Here is a 16,615-nt window from a genome sequence, read left to right on the forward strand (position 1 = left end):
CACTTATCTTCTGGGAATGCTTTCTTTCACTGTGCGACCTTTTCTTTCAAAGTGTACAGATGAACATATAGGTGAAATATATGTAAAGCATATGACTTCAGCATGTGGGTATTACGTGCAAACATTTCTGCTCTCTGCTCGTCCCTCCTCCCTTCTCTGTCCATCTTCTCCCCTTCTCTGTGTGTCCACTCCCTCCCCTTCTCCTGTCCACAGACCTGTCCTGCTGTTCATTTCACCCCCGAATGCTTCTGGTAGTAAAATGATCCGAGATTCGGATCAAAGATCCGGATCTCTTCAATGATCCGATTCGAATCATCCGGATCATTGAAAAGATCCGAACTTCCCATCTCTACTCACTTCTTCTGGACTGTCCTGCTCTGCTCTCTTCTGTGACGAGCGGGAGGCGGAGCTTAGCTCGATGTAGCTGGCCAGCATGGATCCTCTCCCACACCTGCCGATGTGCAGTACATTGTGGTGGAGGCAGAGGGGCGGGGCTAACGCCGTCGGGGGGCGTGGCTTATGATGCGGGCTGTCCAGACTCCAGAAAAGAATCCTCTCGGCTCTTCCCCATCCGCCCGCTGTACAGTGAATTGTGGGGGGGGCGGGGCTGGCTCACAGAGTGGAAACAGGAGCCTGAAAGCGCGCCTGTCAGCTCTTGCGGGCAAGGTGAAGAAGAGCTATTAAAAATGTAATGTTATTGTACATCAGATGGCGCCTTCTGATAGGCATGCCGCCTCAGGCAACGGCTTGTACTGCCTGTGCCTCCAGGCGCCCCTGCTATCAAGGATGTTTCTTAGTGCAGGGTGCTGCACACAATACCTCGTGAGAAACCGCAAAGGCTGGGTGTTTATTTATCTTTGTCTGTGTCAGAGTGGTGCAACTAAATATTTTGAATTAAAAACATTTTTGGTTTGAGTCCGCTTTAAGTTTGCAGATGACACCACTATCATCGGCCTTATTGGAAGCAATGGAGAGCATGAGTACCGCAGTGAAGTCGAGAGAATCTGTAACTGGTGCAGAGACAATAACCTAGTACTCAACGCCACAAAGACTGTTGAACTAGTTGTAGACTTCAGGAGCAACCCTCCCACCTGTACTCATTGGGGGTACCGAAGTCTCTAGGGTGGCATCCGTACGGTTCCTCGGCACGACTCTCACTAACAACCTGGGTCTGTCATGTATACCGTTACTATAGTTGTGTATCTTGTCTTCTTATACTATGTCTATGCCATGTGTACCACAAATAATTCCGAATATAGCTCTTTCTGTATTTGGCAAAATAAATATGATTCTGATAGTTTTAATCCAGTAACTTATGGCTACTCTAGTGTGTATTGTATGCCTTTTGTAAAATAAACACTGTGACATTAATATTAGTGTGCAAAATGTACAAATCGCAAATACCTGTTGCAGGAGATCAGGAGTCTTCAGTGCGGACATACAGGTGTGTCATCTCCTGTTGTATGTATGGGCAGATCGACCAAAAGGGCCCTTTTCCACTAGCAATGACAAACGCCAGTGATTGAGATTTTTCATTTGCATTACATTATCACTCCAGAAAGTAAATCGAATCACTATAGTGCAAAATACTTCTCATGATTTCTAGGATAAAGTAGCAACCCTAGCGATTTAAAAATCACTAGCGATTTGCGGTTCAGCTGTGTAATGGAAAAAGGCCCTGAGACAGATCTCTGTGATCAGATTCGATCTGAGAGAGATCTGTCTCATGGCAGATCTTCTGCCTGCCCATAGACCGCAGCCTGATTCCCGATGAAATCTCTCAGGAATCAGGCTTGTGACATCACATCCACTGGTTGCCCGGCCGCCCCCTTGGTGCCCGAGCTGTGTATATTCTCACCTGTCCCGCTGGTGTGGCTCCCGCTGCCCTTGTATGATGACACACATGTGTCTGGTGCCACGTGGTATAGGCACTCTGTAATGGAAAGTTACAGTGGATGATGCCATGAGTCGCTCCAGTGAAACAGGTGAGAATTAGCACAGCACAGGACATTTTACACGTAGGGGGTCCATTGGTCATCACAATATCAAACACCATTATTGCTGCACACCCAGGTGCGCACGGTCAAGATTTTCCAGCATGCTTGATCAATGCATTCCACTGACTTTAACCCGAAATTGATTGGGCAGACATGTTGCAGCACCACTTTTCATCTGATTCAACAGAATTTTCAAATCCGCAAGCACGTCTGATATGAAGCCCCAACACCTACTAAGGACAGCTGCAGTGTCAGAGGTATAATCTGAGCAAGGAAACAGTTTGTTAAAGAGAAACCGTGACCAAGAATTGAACTTCATCCCAATCAGTAGCTGATACTCCCTTTCCCATGAGAAATCTATTCCTTTTCACAAAACGGATCAGGGGGCTCTCGATGCTGATATTGTGGTGAAACCCCTCCCACAGGAAACACTGAGGACCATGGTCCTGGCAGTTTCCTGTCTGAACCCCGTTGTATTGTTTTCTGCCAAAAAAGCAAGCAGCAGCTACTTCCAGTAACATCACCTGCCTGCAGTAAAAATGTCACCATGTCAGAATGTAAATCAGGGAGAGGAAAGCTTTTACAATGGGCAAACACTAAATCATTTATACATAATTATTGTAAAAATGAAGCACTTTTTATTACATTACTAGCTGATGACCCGGCTTTGCCCAGGTATGTGTTTGGCTGGTGTTGGCACCACCCACTTTTTCTAACGTTAACACACAAACACTCATTGACCAAGTTTGTGAGCTTTAGGGTCTTTGGCATCAATAATTTGTATATTCCCATAGCAATTAAACAAATCAGATTGGTTGTTTAGGGCTCAAATGCTGGAGAAGGACAGATCCACAAACAGCCAATCTGATTTGTTTAATTGCTATGGGAAAATACAAATTATTGATGCCAAGGACCCCAAAGATCACAAACTTAGTCATTGAGTGACTGTGTGTCAAGGTTACAAAAAGTGGGCGCAGCCAAAAGCAAATTTCTTTGGGAAAATATAAACTGCAGCCATGTTTACATTGTTAATGACAGGGTTTTCAAACTTTGCCCAGATGGTCACTGGGTGACAGATTATTTTGGGAAGTGGGTGGAGCCTATAATAGCCAATCAAAATTCACCTGTTCATTTTTAAGTAGAATATTTAAATTGCTGCCTCAAACCTGCTACAGTTGATCATTGGGTGACTGGGGCTCAAATGCTGGAGAGGGGCAGATCCACAATCACCCAATGATCAACTGTAGCAGGTTTGAGGCAGCAATTTAAATATTCTACTTGAAAATGAACAGGTGAATTTTGATTGGCTATTATAGGCTCCACCCACTTCCCAAAATAATCTCAGTCACCCAGTGACCATCTGGGCAAAGTTTGAAAACCCTGTCATTAACAGTGTAAACATGGCTGCAGTTTATATTTTCCCAAAGAAATTTGTTTTGGCTCCGCCCACTTTTTGTAACCTTGACACACAGTCACTCAATGACCAAGTTTGTGATCTTTGGGGTCCTTGGCATCTATAATTTGTATTTTCCCAGTGAAATGAAACAAATCTGATTGGCTGTTTGTGGCCCCACCCCCTTTTATGAATTTGAACCCGTCACCCAATGACTGACTGCTAATAGCAGATGTCTCAAACCTGCTACAGTGTAAAAATGGCAGCAATTTAAATATTCCTCCTGAAAATCAACAAATTAATTTTGATTGGCTATTATAGGTTCCACCCACTTCCTCTGAATATTAATCAGTCACCCAGAGATCATCTGGGCAAACATTGAGAATCCTGCCATTAACAGTATAAAGGTGTGTACACACGCACGACAGCAGCCAACAACGGGTCCGTCGGCACCGCTGGGCGGGTTTTCATCAGACTGTAGTACGTGGGTATGCACTGTCGGCGGACTGATAAGGCTGTTCCAGAATGATCCGCCGGGCGGATCGTTCAGGAACACCCTTATCATTCTGCCGACAGTGCATACACACGTACTACAGTCTGATGAAAACCTGCCCGGCGGGAGGTGCCGACGGACCCATCGGCTGCTGTCGTGCGTGTGTACGCACCTTAAAGAGAAACTCCAACCTAGAATTGAACTTTATCCCAATCAGTAGCTGATACCCCCTTTTACATGAGAAAAATAATGATTTTCACAAACAGACCATCAGGGGGCGCTGTATGACTGATTTTGTGCTGAAACCCCTCCCACAAGAAGCTCTGAATACCGCGGTACTCTGGGCAAACTGCCACAATGTAACAATGTTCACAGACAGGAATTAGCTGTTTACAGCTGTCTCTAACAGCCAAAACAGCTAGGAGCAGCTACATAACCTGCCCACAGTAAAAATGTCACCATGTAATAAATGTCAGAATGTAAATCGGGGAGAGGAAAGATTTTACAATGAGCAAACACTGACTAAATCATTTATACATAATTATTGTAAAAATGAAGCACTTTTTTACTACATTATTTTCACTGGAGTTCCTCTTTAAGAATGGCCGCAGTTTATATTTTCCCAGTAAAATTAGTTTTTGGCTCTGTCCACTTTTTGTAACCTGGACACAGTCACTCAATTACCAATTTTGTGAGCTTTGGGGTCCTTGACATCAATATTGTATTTTCCCAGTGAAATTAAACAAATCTGATTGGCTGTGGCTTGGCCCCCTTTTCTGAATTTGAACCCCAGTGACCCAATGACCAACTATAGCAGGTTTGAGGCTTGTGCCATTAACAGTGCAAGAATGGCAGCAATTTTAATATTCCCCTTCAAAAACAGGTGAATTTTGATTGCCCTTTTTAGGGTCTGTCCACTTTTCTGAATATTAATCCCAGTCACCCAGTAACCAACTGTGCAAGGTTACAAAGAAACCTGATTGACTGTATGTGGCTCTGCCCCTTTAGTGAATTTGAACCTCATTCACTTAAAGAGGCACTCCAGTGAAAATAATGTAATAAAAAAAGTGCTTCATTTGTACAATAATTATGTATAAATGATTTAGTCAGTGTTTGCCCATTGTAAAATATTTTAAATCCTTGATTTATATTCTGACATTTATTACTTGGTGACATTTTTACTGCTGGCAAGTGATGTAGCTGCTGCTTGCTGTTTTGGCAGTTGGAAACCGCTGTAAACAGCTATTTCCCACAATGCAACAGGGTTCACAGACAGGAAACTGCCAGAAGTACCTCGGTACTCAGAGCTTCTTGTGGGAGGGGTTTCACCACAATATCAGTCATACAGCGCCCCCTGATGGTCTGTTTGTGAAAAGCAATAGATTTCTCATGTAAAAGGGGGTATCAGCTACTGATCGGGATAAAGTTCAATTCTTGGTTGGAGTTTCTCTTTAATGACCGACTGTAGCAGATTTGAGGCCTCTGCCATTAACAGTGTAAGGATGGCAGAAGTTTCAATATTCCCCTTGAAAAATCAATAGGTGAATTTTGATTGCCTGTTGTAGGTTCCACCCACTATTCTGAATATTAATCCCAGTCACCCAGTGACCAACTGTGTGAAGTTTGAGAACCCTGCCATTAACAGTGTAAGAAAAGCTGCAGTTTATTTTTTCCCATGTAAAAAGTGAGTTTTTGGCTCCGCCCACTATTTCTAGCCTTGACATACAGTCACTCAATGACCAAGTTTGAGCTTTGGGGTCCTTGGCATCGATAATTGCATTTTCCCACTGAAATTAAACAAATCTGATTGGCTGCTTGTGGCCCGCCCCTTTTCTCTAAACCTGTCTCCGTCACTGACTGGACCAAATTTGAGGCCTCTGCCATTAAGCGTGTAAGAATGGCAGCAATGTAAATATTCCACTTGAAAATTAATAGGTGAATTTTGATTGGCTGTTGTAGGCTCCACTCACTTTGTGGAATATAAATCCCAGTCATCTAGTGACCAACTATGTCCTGTCATCTATGCATACTGATGGAACGAAAATGGCGCATGCGTTACATTTAAAAAAAACAAAAAAAACACATTACTGAGCATGTGCAACACACATAACACAGCAAATGTATTGCTAAACGCACAGCATGCAGCACTTTCAAAATATTGTTACACATGACACAACATGTGCACTGTGAATGTCGCACAGACTTTGTATTGCTGTGCATTAGTCTGCGTTATAATTTTTTATAACGTGGGACTTATTACGTCCCACTGTGAAAGCGGCCTTAAAAAGTAACTTACAGCTCTGTTTTCTGACAGCGCCGAAGTGACTCACTAGTCTCCACTTTAGCTGTAATTCCTATTACGGTCTATGGTGGAGCCAGCTTCACCCAAATCTCCTGCACCATTATTACAGCGATCGGTTCTGTGTGATCCAATGCTGTGTAGCTGCTTCCATAGGTGTTCCGCTCCTTGCAGTTCACCTATTAGGGACCCCAAGTCTCACTCAAGTCTAGAGTTCTGAGCCTGCTGTAATTTTTTTTTTAGTGGTTTGTGGAGTTTATAGTAGATTACCCATGTAGTGTATTGTGTGGCTACATAACTGTTACAACCCCTCACTGTGCTACAATAGGGTGAGTGTACTATACTATAAACATTTACTATCACCTGACATTGTCACAAAGTATTTACATAACATCACTGTCTTTATGCAACGATGTAAGACCCACACAGCGCAAACAGCATAAATTCTGACCACGCTGTACTTCAATAAAAAAAATAAAATCAAAAATAGCTTTATTGGTATGATCAAGATTCATACAGGCATTACCAAAGCAAGGGGAAAGTAGGACATGGAAGGAAGGGGGTGGGGTAGGGGAGACAATGGCTAAGCAGTTTGGACATTTTTTTGGTTTACAGTTCATTTATGCTTCTCTCAGGCTGTGGCATGCTGTGACAGTGTGCAGCGATTGTCATTAGGCCTGAAAGATAAATCAAATTTAAACTGAAATCGCGATCACCAAGATCACAATTTCCGAATAGTCAAAGCGGTGAGTATCACGATGATGTAATTTCCGCATGGGGAAGTTTGAAGAAGCGGTTTCATACTTCCCCCAAGTCCCGGCGAGTGCGGCCCGCAGCATCGGCAGTGTAGGACATACCTTCCGCACAAACCCAACCCTGGCCGGCCTCTATCGCTGTCTGCCGACTATTGTGCACGGCATACTTTCTGTCGCAGCTTGGGGGACAGAGGTGCCACAGAGAGACACAGAGGGGCGACAGAGGAGGAACAAAGCTTGATTTGAAGGAAATCAAGAACCTAATTTGATTTCAGACAGAAATCGCTCACTTAATTTTTTACTAAAATCGTTCAGGCCTAATTGTCACAGTGGATTCCTCCTCTGTCTGTGGCATGCTGTTACATAGTGTGCAGCGATTGTCACTGTGTGGATGCCTCTTCTAGTACAATGGTCTGCAAACTTGGCTCTCCAGCTGTTAAGGAACTACAAGTCCCACAATGCATTGCAGGAGTCTTACAGCCACAGTCATGATTCAGAAAGACAAATACATTTTGGAACTTGTAGTTACCTTAACAGCTGGAGAGCCAAGATTACAGATCACTGTTCTAGTAGAATGTAGAGTTTTCTGTGCTAATGTGTAAAAAAGTCTGGGAATATTTCCATCAATTTCTAGAAGGAGGTATCCCTGATTGCGGTATATTTGGGGCTGTGCAGCAGGAAGCGATTCTCATCCTCAAGGGTCTTCTGCTCAGTGTTGGCACAGTCTCTCCTCCCTGGGTTTGCACGTCTGTCTGTCTACCAGCCTGGATTTCGAGGTAGTGAGCACTCTGTAGAGTTTAGACAATCTGGAAAATCTTAAACTCTTGAGAGGCAAATCCTAATATGGGGCCAGTTTATATTCTCTCTGTAGGGACTGGTATATGGTTAGCTTTTGTGACAGCTTTATTTCACTCCTCCATTTGGACTACTTGAAAAAAGTTTCACACTGCACAAGCAAGTTGCAACAATTTCTCATGTTCACATTACAAAAAATCCTCTGCATGCTTTTTTTTTTTTTTTGAGGGAGGGGGAGAGAGAATTTAGCCATTGATTACCCCCCCCCCCCCATTTGTTTGGACATTGGCACCTTTTTATAAGGATAAAAATTGTGGTTGCAAATATTAGTATTGATTTATAAAGTGCCAACATATTCTGTGGCACTGAAAATATGCCCTAAAGGTTTTAATAGTTTCTCTGCCATTAAAGTCAATGAGATCCACCACAAACATTTGTTTGCAATATTCGTCCAATCGCTAGTTCCAGATGTTCCTACCATCGTATCTGGTGCAGGGCAGATATCAATCTTCACATGGATGCCCCTCCCTAATCCCAGTGACTCAGCAGGTGGAATGGAAGACTCCTCCCACCCGGACTCCCTGTGCAGCCAGACTGTTATATTCCTTCACAGCCTTCTCTGTCTGGAAGACCAGCACATCGATGCCCTGGGACTTGATGTAATCCAGAGTAGAAGCTGGCACCTACATGGAAGAAATAAAAATAGAAAAAGCTGAGATCCAGCCAAAATGCAATTTATCCAGAGGTGGGGAGGTAGGGGTGCGGTGTGGTTTGAACTGTAACTGGGTGCACCTGCTTAGCGCTACCATTATGGGACTAGCAAACAATACAGCAGCATTGTGATGCTGAAAACACAGCCTCACAGGTTCTTTAACACTGCATCCTTTGCAGTATGATACAAGATGAATACAAGACAACAAACATTTATATTATTTACTAGCTAATTGCCCGGCGTTGCCCAGGTATGTATTTGGCTGGTGTTGGCTCTGCATACTTTTTCTAACCCTAACACACAATTACTTAATGACCAAGTTTGTGAGCTTTGCTGTCTTTGGTATCAATTTGCATTGAAATGAAAAAAAATCAGATTGGCTGTTTGTGGCTCCACCCCCTTTTCTGAATTTGAACCCCAGTCACCCAATAACCAACTGTACCAGGTTTGAGGCCTGTGCCATTAACAGTGCAAGAATGGCAGCAATGTAAATATTCCCCTTGAAAAGCAATAGGTGGAGCCTAATTTTGTAGGCTCCACCCACTTTTCTGAATATTAATCCCAGTCACCCAGTGACCGACTGTGCAAAGTTTAAAAACCCTGCCATTAACAATGTAAGAATGGCTGCAGTTTACATTTTCCCAGTGAAATTTGTATTTGTCTCCACCCACTGATGACCCGGCGTTGCCCGGGTATGTATTTGACTGGTGTGGGCTCCACCCACTTTCTAACCGTAACGCATAAACACTCAATGACTAAGTTTGTGAGATTTGGGGTCCTTGGCATCAATAATTTGTATATTCCCATAGAAATTAAACAAATCAGATAGGCCGTGGCTCTGCCCCTCTCCAGCATTTAAACCCCAGTCACCCGAAGACCAACTGTAGCAGGTTTGAGGCATCTGCTATTAACAGTGTAAAAATGGCAGCAATTTAAAGAGACACTGAAGCGAAAAAAAAATATATGATATAATGAATTGGTTGTGTACTATGAATAATTGCTAGAAGTTTAGCAGCAAAGAAAATATTCTCATATTTTTATTTTCAGGTATATATAGTGTTTTTTCTAACATTGCATCATTCTATAACATGTGCAGATTACACAACTCAGAATTCAAAATGATTCCTTCAGAGCAGTCTGTGAACTAATGAACTCTCCTCTGGCAGAGGAAAAGTAAATAGTTGAATAACACTTGAGAGAATAAAAAAAGTCAGATAACAGCCCTCTCCACTACTTTGAAAGTCGCAGAGCTTAATTGCTTTTTTGCATAGAGATAACAACTGGAGTTTTTTAACTGTTCCTGTACTGGAAACAATTAGACTGATGTATCTGATCTTAATGTTTTATTTCTTAGCTGTACTACACATACAAATCATATAATTTTTTTTCGCTTCATTGTCTCTTTAAATATTCCACTTGAAAATCAACAGGTGAATTTTGATTGGCTATTATAGGCTCCACCCACTTCCTTGAATATTAATCTCAGTCACTCAGTGACCATCTGGGCAAAGTTTGGGAACCCTGAAATGAACAGTGTAAGAAGGGCTGCAGTTTACACTTTCCCAGTGAAATTTGTTTTTGGCTCCGCCCACTTTTTGTAACCTGGACACAAAGTCACTACTCAATGACCAAGTTTGTGAGCTCTGGGGTCCTTGGGCATCAATAATTTGTATATTCCCATGAAATGAAACAAATCTGATTCACCGTTTGTGGCTCTGTCCCCTTTTCTGAATTTGAACCCCAGTGACCCAATGACCAACTGTACCAGGTTTGAGGCTTGTGCCATAAGTGCAAGAATGGCAGCAATTTTAATATTCTCCTTGAAAAGTGACATGTGATTTTTGATTGCCATTTTTAGACTCCTCCCACCTTTCTAAATATTAATCCCAGTCACCCAGTAACCAGCTATGCTAAGTTTAAGAACCCTGCCATTAACAGTGAAGAAGGGCTGCAGTTTACAATTTCCCAGAAACCAGGAGTTAGCTTACCTGGTAAATTAAGTAACACTCCAGGACAGGTACACATTGAGAGACTTGGCTCCTCCCAGGAACAGGAAATATCCGTCAGCCTCTCTATAAATTAAACATGGACCAAGGGTCAGGCAGTATATCATCAAGGAACAGAACAATATACATTAACATAACCCTACTATATTACATTAGAATACATATAATATAACATGTATATCATGCAATATATGATATATATGGGGGTGGGTACCCCCACCTGTCCTGGAGTGTTACTTAAAATGTCGTTACCAGGTAAGCTAACTCCTGTTTTTTCTAGTAACACTCCAGGACAGGTACACATTGAGATGATCAGCAAGAAATCAATCACCAACCTTAGGATGGGCTAACTGCCTTTAAGACAGTTCTTCCGAAGCCTTGATCGGTCTCCGTTATCCGGTCCAATCGATAGTGCTTCCTGAAGGTTCCCAAACTCTTCCAGGTCGCAGCCTTGCAGATGTTCAGCGGTGAAGCACCTGCCCTGTAAGCCCACGTTGTTGTGGCTGCCCTGGTGTAATGGGCCTTTAAGTTACCTGGAGGATCCTTACCCATAATTTGTATGCCTCCAGAATACAATCTTTGATCCCTTTGGCAATTGTTTTTGTAGAGGTTTTTAATCCTTTGGATTTTCCTGCATCATTTATGAACAGTAATTCTGATTTTCTGAACTCTAACTTTCTCCAGGTAAGTTATAAGGTTTTCTTTTTCTGATTTTGGATTAATACAGAAAGATGGTAATACGATCACATGTGTTCTGTGGAACATGTCACCAACCTTTGGTAGGAATTCTGGGCTTGTCCGGAGAATCCTCGATCATTAAAGGAGGAACAATATGGTTCTTTGTATGAGAGAGCTTGGAGTTCACTAATGCGCCTAGATGGAAGTGATCGCTACCAAAAATACTGTTTTAAGAGTACACATTTTTAATGAATCTTCATTAAACTCAGATGTCAATGCTTGCGACACTAAAGATAAATCCCATTTCAGGAATTGTTTAACCATAACTGGTCTGTTTTTTCTCTTGATTTCACAAATCTGATTATAAAAAGGGTCTAAAGCAAACTTTTTATCCACACAAAAAACTGATAGGGTAGAAATCTGGACCTTAGTTGTATTTAAGGCCAACCTTTTTCCTACGCCCTCCTGCAGAAATTCTAAAATTGTAGCCATTTCTGTTGACTAAAAATTAGAGTTTTCTAACCACAAAATAAAAGTTTCAATACTTTTGGTATATTAGACGAGTATTGCCTTTTCTACTATTTAAGAGAGTATTAACTACTTTTGAGGACAATCCCTTGACTTCAAGCACTGCCCTTTCAGAAACTACGCTGTAAGTTTTCACTGTTCTAGGTTTGCTACAGCCTGGTCTTGTACCTTTGTCATGTTCTCTGACACTGGTATTTCTCATGGTTGGTCTATTAACATTGATAGGAGAAGCGGATACCATGCTCTCTTAGGCCAGTTAGTAGCAATGAGAATCATGTGACAGTCTGATTTCATCAACTTTTGAAGCACTAGAGGAAATAGATTTCATGGTGGAAAGGCATATACTACATTCTGATTCCATATCAGATTCAGGGCATCAATTGCTACAGGATTGTCCATCATATTAAGGGAATGTAACTGTTTGCACTTCCTGTTGGATTTGTTTGCGAATAAGTCCAGTTGGACTGGCCCCATTTTCTCACAATTATTTCGCATAAACTCTGATTCAGAGACTACCATGTGTTCGTTATCTGGAGTCTGCTTAACTGATCTGCCAGAACATTGAGCGACCCCTTCAGGTGCACTGCTGTTAGGGATAGCAAGTTTCAGTCTGCTATGGCGAGGATCTCCAAGGTAAAAAATAATGACCTGGTTCCCCCCTTGCGATTCAGATATGCTACCACAGTTGCATTGTCTGATTGTACTTGAACATGTCACGCTTTCAGAATATATAATGTGCTGATTAGTGCCATTTTTGCCGCCATCAGTTCCCTGAAGTTCGACGAGTGTTCCATCGTTGACTGATTCCAGACACCCTGAACCTGAAAGGTGGCCACATGTGCCCCACATCCTGACAAACTTGCATCTGTTGCCTTGTGTGAGGTTTTGAATTACTGGCCACCATCGTAAACTTTTTTACTTGGGGATCCATTGCCACCATATTGTCTAGTGTATCCTGTTTGTTCCAATTGGTAACATCCAAGATTGTAGAATACTGGTATGCTTCAGAGCCCACTGAATTCCTGGCACAACTGAAGACAGAAGACCCAGAAGCTGCATGATTTGTCTGAGTGTTACTGACTGACATGCATTGAACGTTCCCACTTTGTTTACAATCTTCTGTATCTTTTCCTGTGGAAGAAATATCTTTTGTTGTACTGAATCTATTATAAACCCCAGAAACAAAATACTCTGCGTTGGAACAAGCTGCGATTTCTCTTTGCTCACTATCCAGCTTGCCTCCTGCAGTTGATGTAATACAGTCTGTGTTCCTCTAGTTCTTTTAATGTTTTTTGCCACTATCAGAAGATCGTCCAGGTAAGGTATTATGATAAGGCGTATTCTGTGCATTGCAGCAATCAATTCTACCATAACATTTGTAATTTTGAAGCTGATGTTATGCCAAATGGGAGGCAGCAACACTAAAAGTGCTGAACCCCTTTTTCCATTTGTACTGCAAATCTTAGGAACGCTCGAGATTTTAACTCGATTGGTATATGTCAATAAGCATCCTGAAGATATATGCTTGCCATAAAGCCATTTGGTATCAGAAGTTTTGTTATTGAGTAAATCGACTCCATACGAAACTTTTCGTATTTTATGTATGGGTGGATTGGTTTTGCATTCTAAATTCAATATTATTCTGCATTTTCCTGACGGCTTTTGGATCAGAAATACTTCTGAATAGAAGCCCTCGCCTCTGAATAGAAGCACCACTGAATAGAAGCACCACTGATACCACTTTTCTATCTAGCATGTCTGTGATAATCTCTTGTAACATTTCCTGATGTTAGGCAAAGTTAACTCTTTGGTGACCAAACTTTTTTTTTTTTTCGGAGGTCTTGACTGGAATACGATGCGGTAACCTCTCCTTATCAAGTCTATGACTTCACACTTTCAGATTGTCACTGCCTATTTTGTGTTGCAGGAGTTTTGAAACTAGATATATACAGTGGAGGAAATAATTATTTGACCCCTCACTGATTTTGTAAGTTTGTCCAATGACAAAGAAATGAAAAGTCTCAGAACAGTATCATTTCAATGGTAGGTTTATTTTAACAGTGGCAGATAGCACATCAAAAGGAAAATCGAAAAAATAACCTTAAATAAAAGATAGCAACTGATTTGCAATTCATTGAGTGAAATAAGTTTTTGAACCCTCTAACAATAAAAGACTTAATACTTAGTGGAAAAACCCTTGTTTGCAAGCACAGAGGACAAACGTTTCTTGTAATTGATGACCAAGTTTGCACACATTTTAGGAGGAATGTTGGTCCACTCCTCTTTGCAGATCATCTCTAAATCCCTAAGGTTTCGAGGCTGTCTCTGTGCAACTCTGAGCTTGAGCTCCCTCCATAGGTTTTCTATTGGATTAAGGTCCGGAGACTGACTAGGCCACTCCATGACCTTAATGTGCTTCTTCTTGAGCCACTCCTTTGTTGCCTTTGCTGTATGTTTTGGGTCATTGTCGTGCTGGAACACCCATCCACGACCCATTTTCAGTTTCCTGGCAGAGGGAAGGAGGTTGTCGTTCAGGATTTCACGATACATGGCTCCGTCCATTTTCCCGTTAATGCGATTAAGTTGTCCTGTGCCCTTAGCAGAAAAACACCCCCAAAGCAAAATGTTTCCACCCCCATGCTTGACGGTGGGGACGGTGTTTTGGGGGTCATAGGCAGCATTTTTCTTCCTCCAAACACAGCGAGTTTAGTTAATGCCAAAGAGCTCTATTTTGGTCTCATCAGACCACAGCACCTTCTCCCAGTCACTCACAGAATCATTCAGGTGTTCATTGGCAAACTTCAGACGGGCCTGCACATGTGCCTTCTTGAGCAGGGGGACCTTGCGAGCCCTGCAGGATTTTAATCCATTGCGGTGTAATGTGTTTCCAATGGTTTTCTTGGTGACTGTGGTCCCTGCTAATTTGAGGTCATTCACTAACTCCTCCCATGTAGTTCTAGGATGCTTTTTCACCTTTCTCAGAACCATTGACACCCCACGAGGTGAGATCTTGCGTGGAGCCCCAGAGCGAGGTCGATTGATGGTCATCTTGTGCTCCTTCCATTTTCGAACAATCGCACCAACAGTTGTCACCTTCTCTCCCAGCTTCTTGCTAATGGTTTTGTAGCCCATTCCAGCCTTGTGCAGGTCTACAATTTTGTCTCTGACATCCTTGGACAGCTCTTTGGTCTTTCCCATGTTGGAGAGTTTGGAGTCTGCTTGATTGATTGATTCTGTGGACAGGTGTCTTTTATACAGGCGACTAGTTAAGACAGGTGTCCTTAATGAGGGTGACTAATTGAGTAGAAGTGTCTAACCACTCTGTGGGAGCCAGAACTCTTAATGGTTGGTAGGGGTTCAAAAACTTATTTCACTCAATGAAATGCAAATCAGTTGCTATCTTTTATTTAAGGTTATTTTTTCGATTTTCCTTTTGATGTGCTATCTGCCACTGTTAAAATAAACCTACCATTGAAATGATACTGTTCTGAGACTTTTCATTTCTTTGTCATTGGACAAACTTACAAAATCAGTGAGGGGTCAAATAATTATTTCCTCCACTGTAGATATAGATATATAGATAGATAGATAGATAGATAGATATAGTTTAGTTTAGACTCACCGGTAATGGCGTTTCTAACCATTCTAGGGTATGGCCTTGAAATGAGAGACTCCAGGCTCCTCCTCCTGATGAAACACAATCAGCAAGAAGTTTAAAAGACCCCACCCCGCCCCTCTACCTTCAGTACGTCAACAAGAAATAAGGCCACCAAGACACCCCCCAGTGCCCTAACTGCTGACTTTATATAATATCACACCCAAGTGTGCTTTAGCTTAGAAGATAGAAAAGAGGGAGGGAAGATGTACGCCATACCCTAGAATGGTTAGAAACACCATTACTGGTGAGTCTAAACTAAACTTTCTCTAACCATTCTAGTGTATGGCCTTGAAATGAGAGACAGACAAGTAATCTCCACTTACATCAGGGAGGGACTGCTGCCTGTAACACCTTACGGCCAAAAATCATATCTTGCCCCGATAAAACATCTATTCTGTAGTGCCTCATAAACGTTGTCAGGGTCTTCCAAGTGGCTGCCTGGCATATCTGCTGCAGTGATGCGCCTGCCTTCTCTGCCCATGAAGTGGCCATTGATCTAGAGGAATGTGCCGTGACTTTGTGCGGTGCTTCCTTGCCTCCTATTTGATATGCTTCACTAATAACTTTCCTTAGCCACCTTGCGAGTGTTGTTTTTGAAGCCTGTGTACCCGTTAGGTCCTGTGTATGTTACAAAGAGGTGGCTGGTTTTTCTAAATTCTCTCGTCTTTTTGAGATATTAAAGTATAGTCCGCCTTACATCCAGGAAGCTGTATTTCTTTTCTTTTTCATTTGCCGGACTCTGACAAAAGGAAGGTAAAATGACCTGCTGAGTCCTATGGAAGTCAGAGACCACCTTTGGGAGAAAATTAGGATCCGGCAATAACACTATCTTGTCCTCCAAGATTGTTAGAAAAGGTTCCTTAATAGAAAAAGCCTGCATATCGCTTACTCTTTTTGCCGTGGTAATTGCTGTTAAGAATAAAGCTTTAAGCGTAAGCCTTCCAATATCTAATTCTTCCAATGGCTCGTATGGTTTGTCCATTAACATCTGCAACACTAACGGCAAGTCCCACTGTGGTGCAACTTTCAATTTAACTGGTCTTGATCTCTCCACGGCCTTAAAAAAAAAAAATCTTTAATCAGCGTGACCCTAGCCAGCTGTTTGTCTAAAAAGAAAGATAATGCTCTACACTGTACTCTTAATGTGCTTACTGCAAGGCCCATTTCTACCCCCTGCTGGAGAAATTCTAAAATGTCTGAAATGGAATTTGAAACTATTCTTTTTCCTGCACCATGCTACATATGCCTTCCACATCTTACTGTAGATCTTTTGCGTGACTGGCTTTCTACACTTCAGAAGG

The 16,615-nt window shown here is 42.1% G+C and overlaps 1 protein-coding gene across 3 annotated transcripts in view; it reads right to left on the reverse strand.

Moving 5' to 3' along the window:
- Positions 1 to 6,657: 6,657 nt before the first annotated feature.
- AAMDC (adipogenesis associated Mth938 domain containing) overlaps positions 6,658 to 16,615 on the reverse strand; it is a 57,945-nt gene continuing 47,987 nt past the window's right edge. For all 3 annotated transcript variants that reach the window (XM_068266768.1, XM_068266767.1, XM_068266766.1), the window contains exon 4: positions 6,658 to 8,415. In XM_068266768.1, the coding sequence (XP_068122869.1) occupies positions 8,275 to 8,415 (141 nt within the window). In that variant the 3' untranslated portion in view covers positions 6,658 to 8,274. The remainder of the gene's footprint in view (positions 8,416 to 16,615) is intronic.

Source organism: Hyperolius riggenbachi, chromosome 2 (assembly GCF_040937935.1).
Source record: "Hyperolius riggenbachi isolate aHypRig1 chromosome 2, aHypRig1.pri, whole genome shotgun sequence".
NCBI lineage: Eukaryota > Metazoa > Chordata > Amphibia > Anura > Hyperoliidae > Hyperolius > Hyperolius riggenbachi.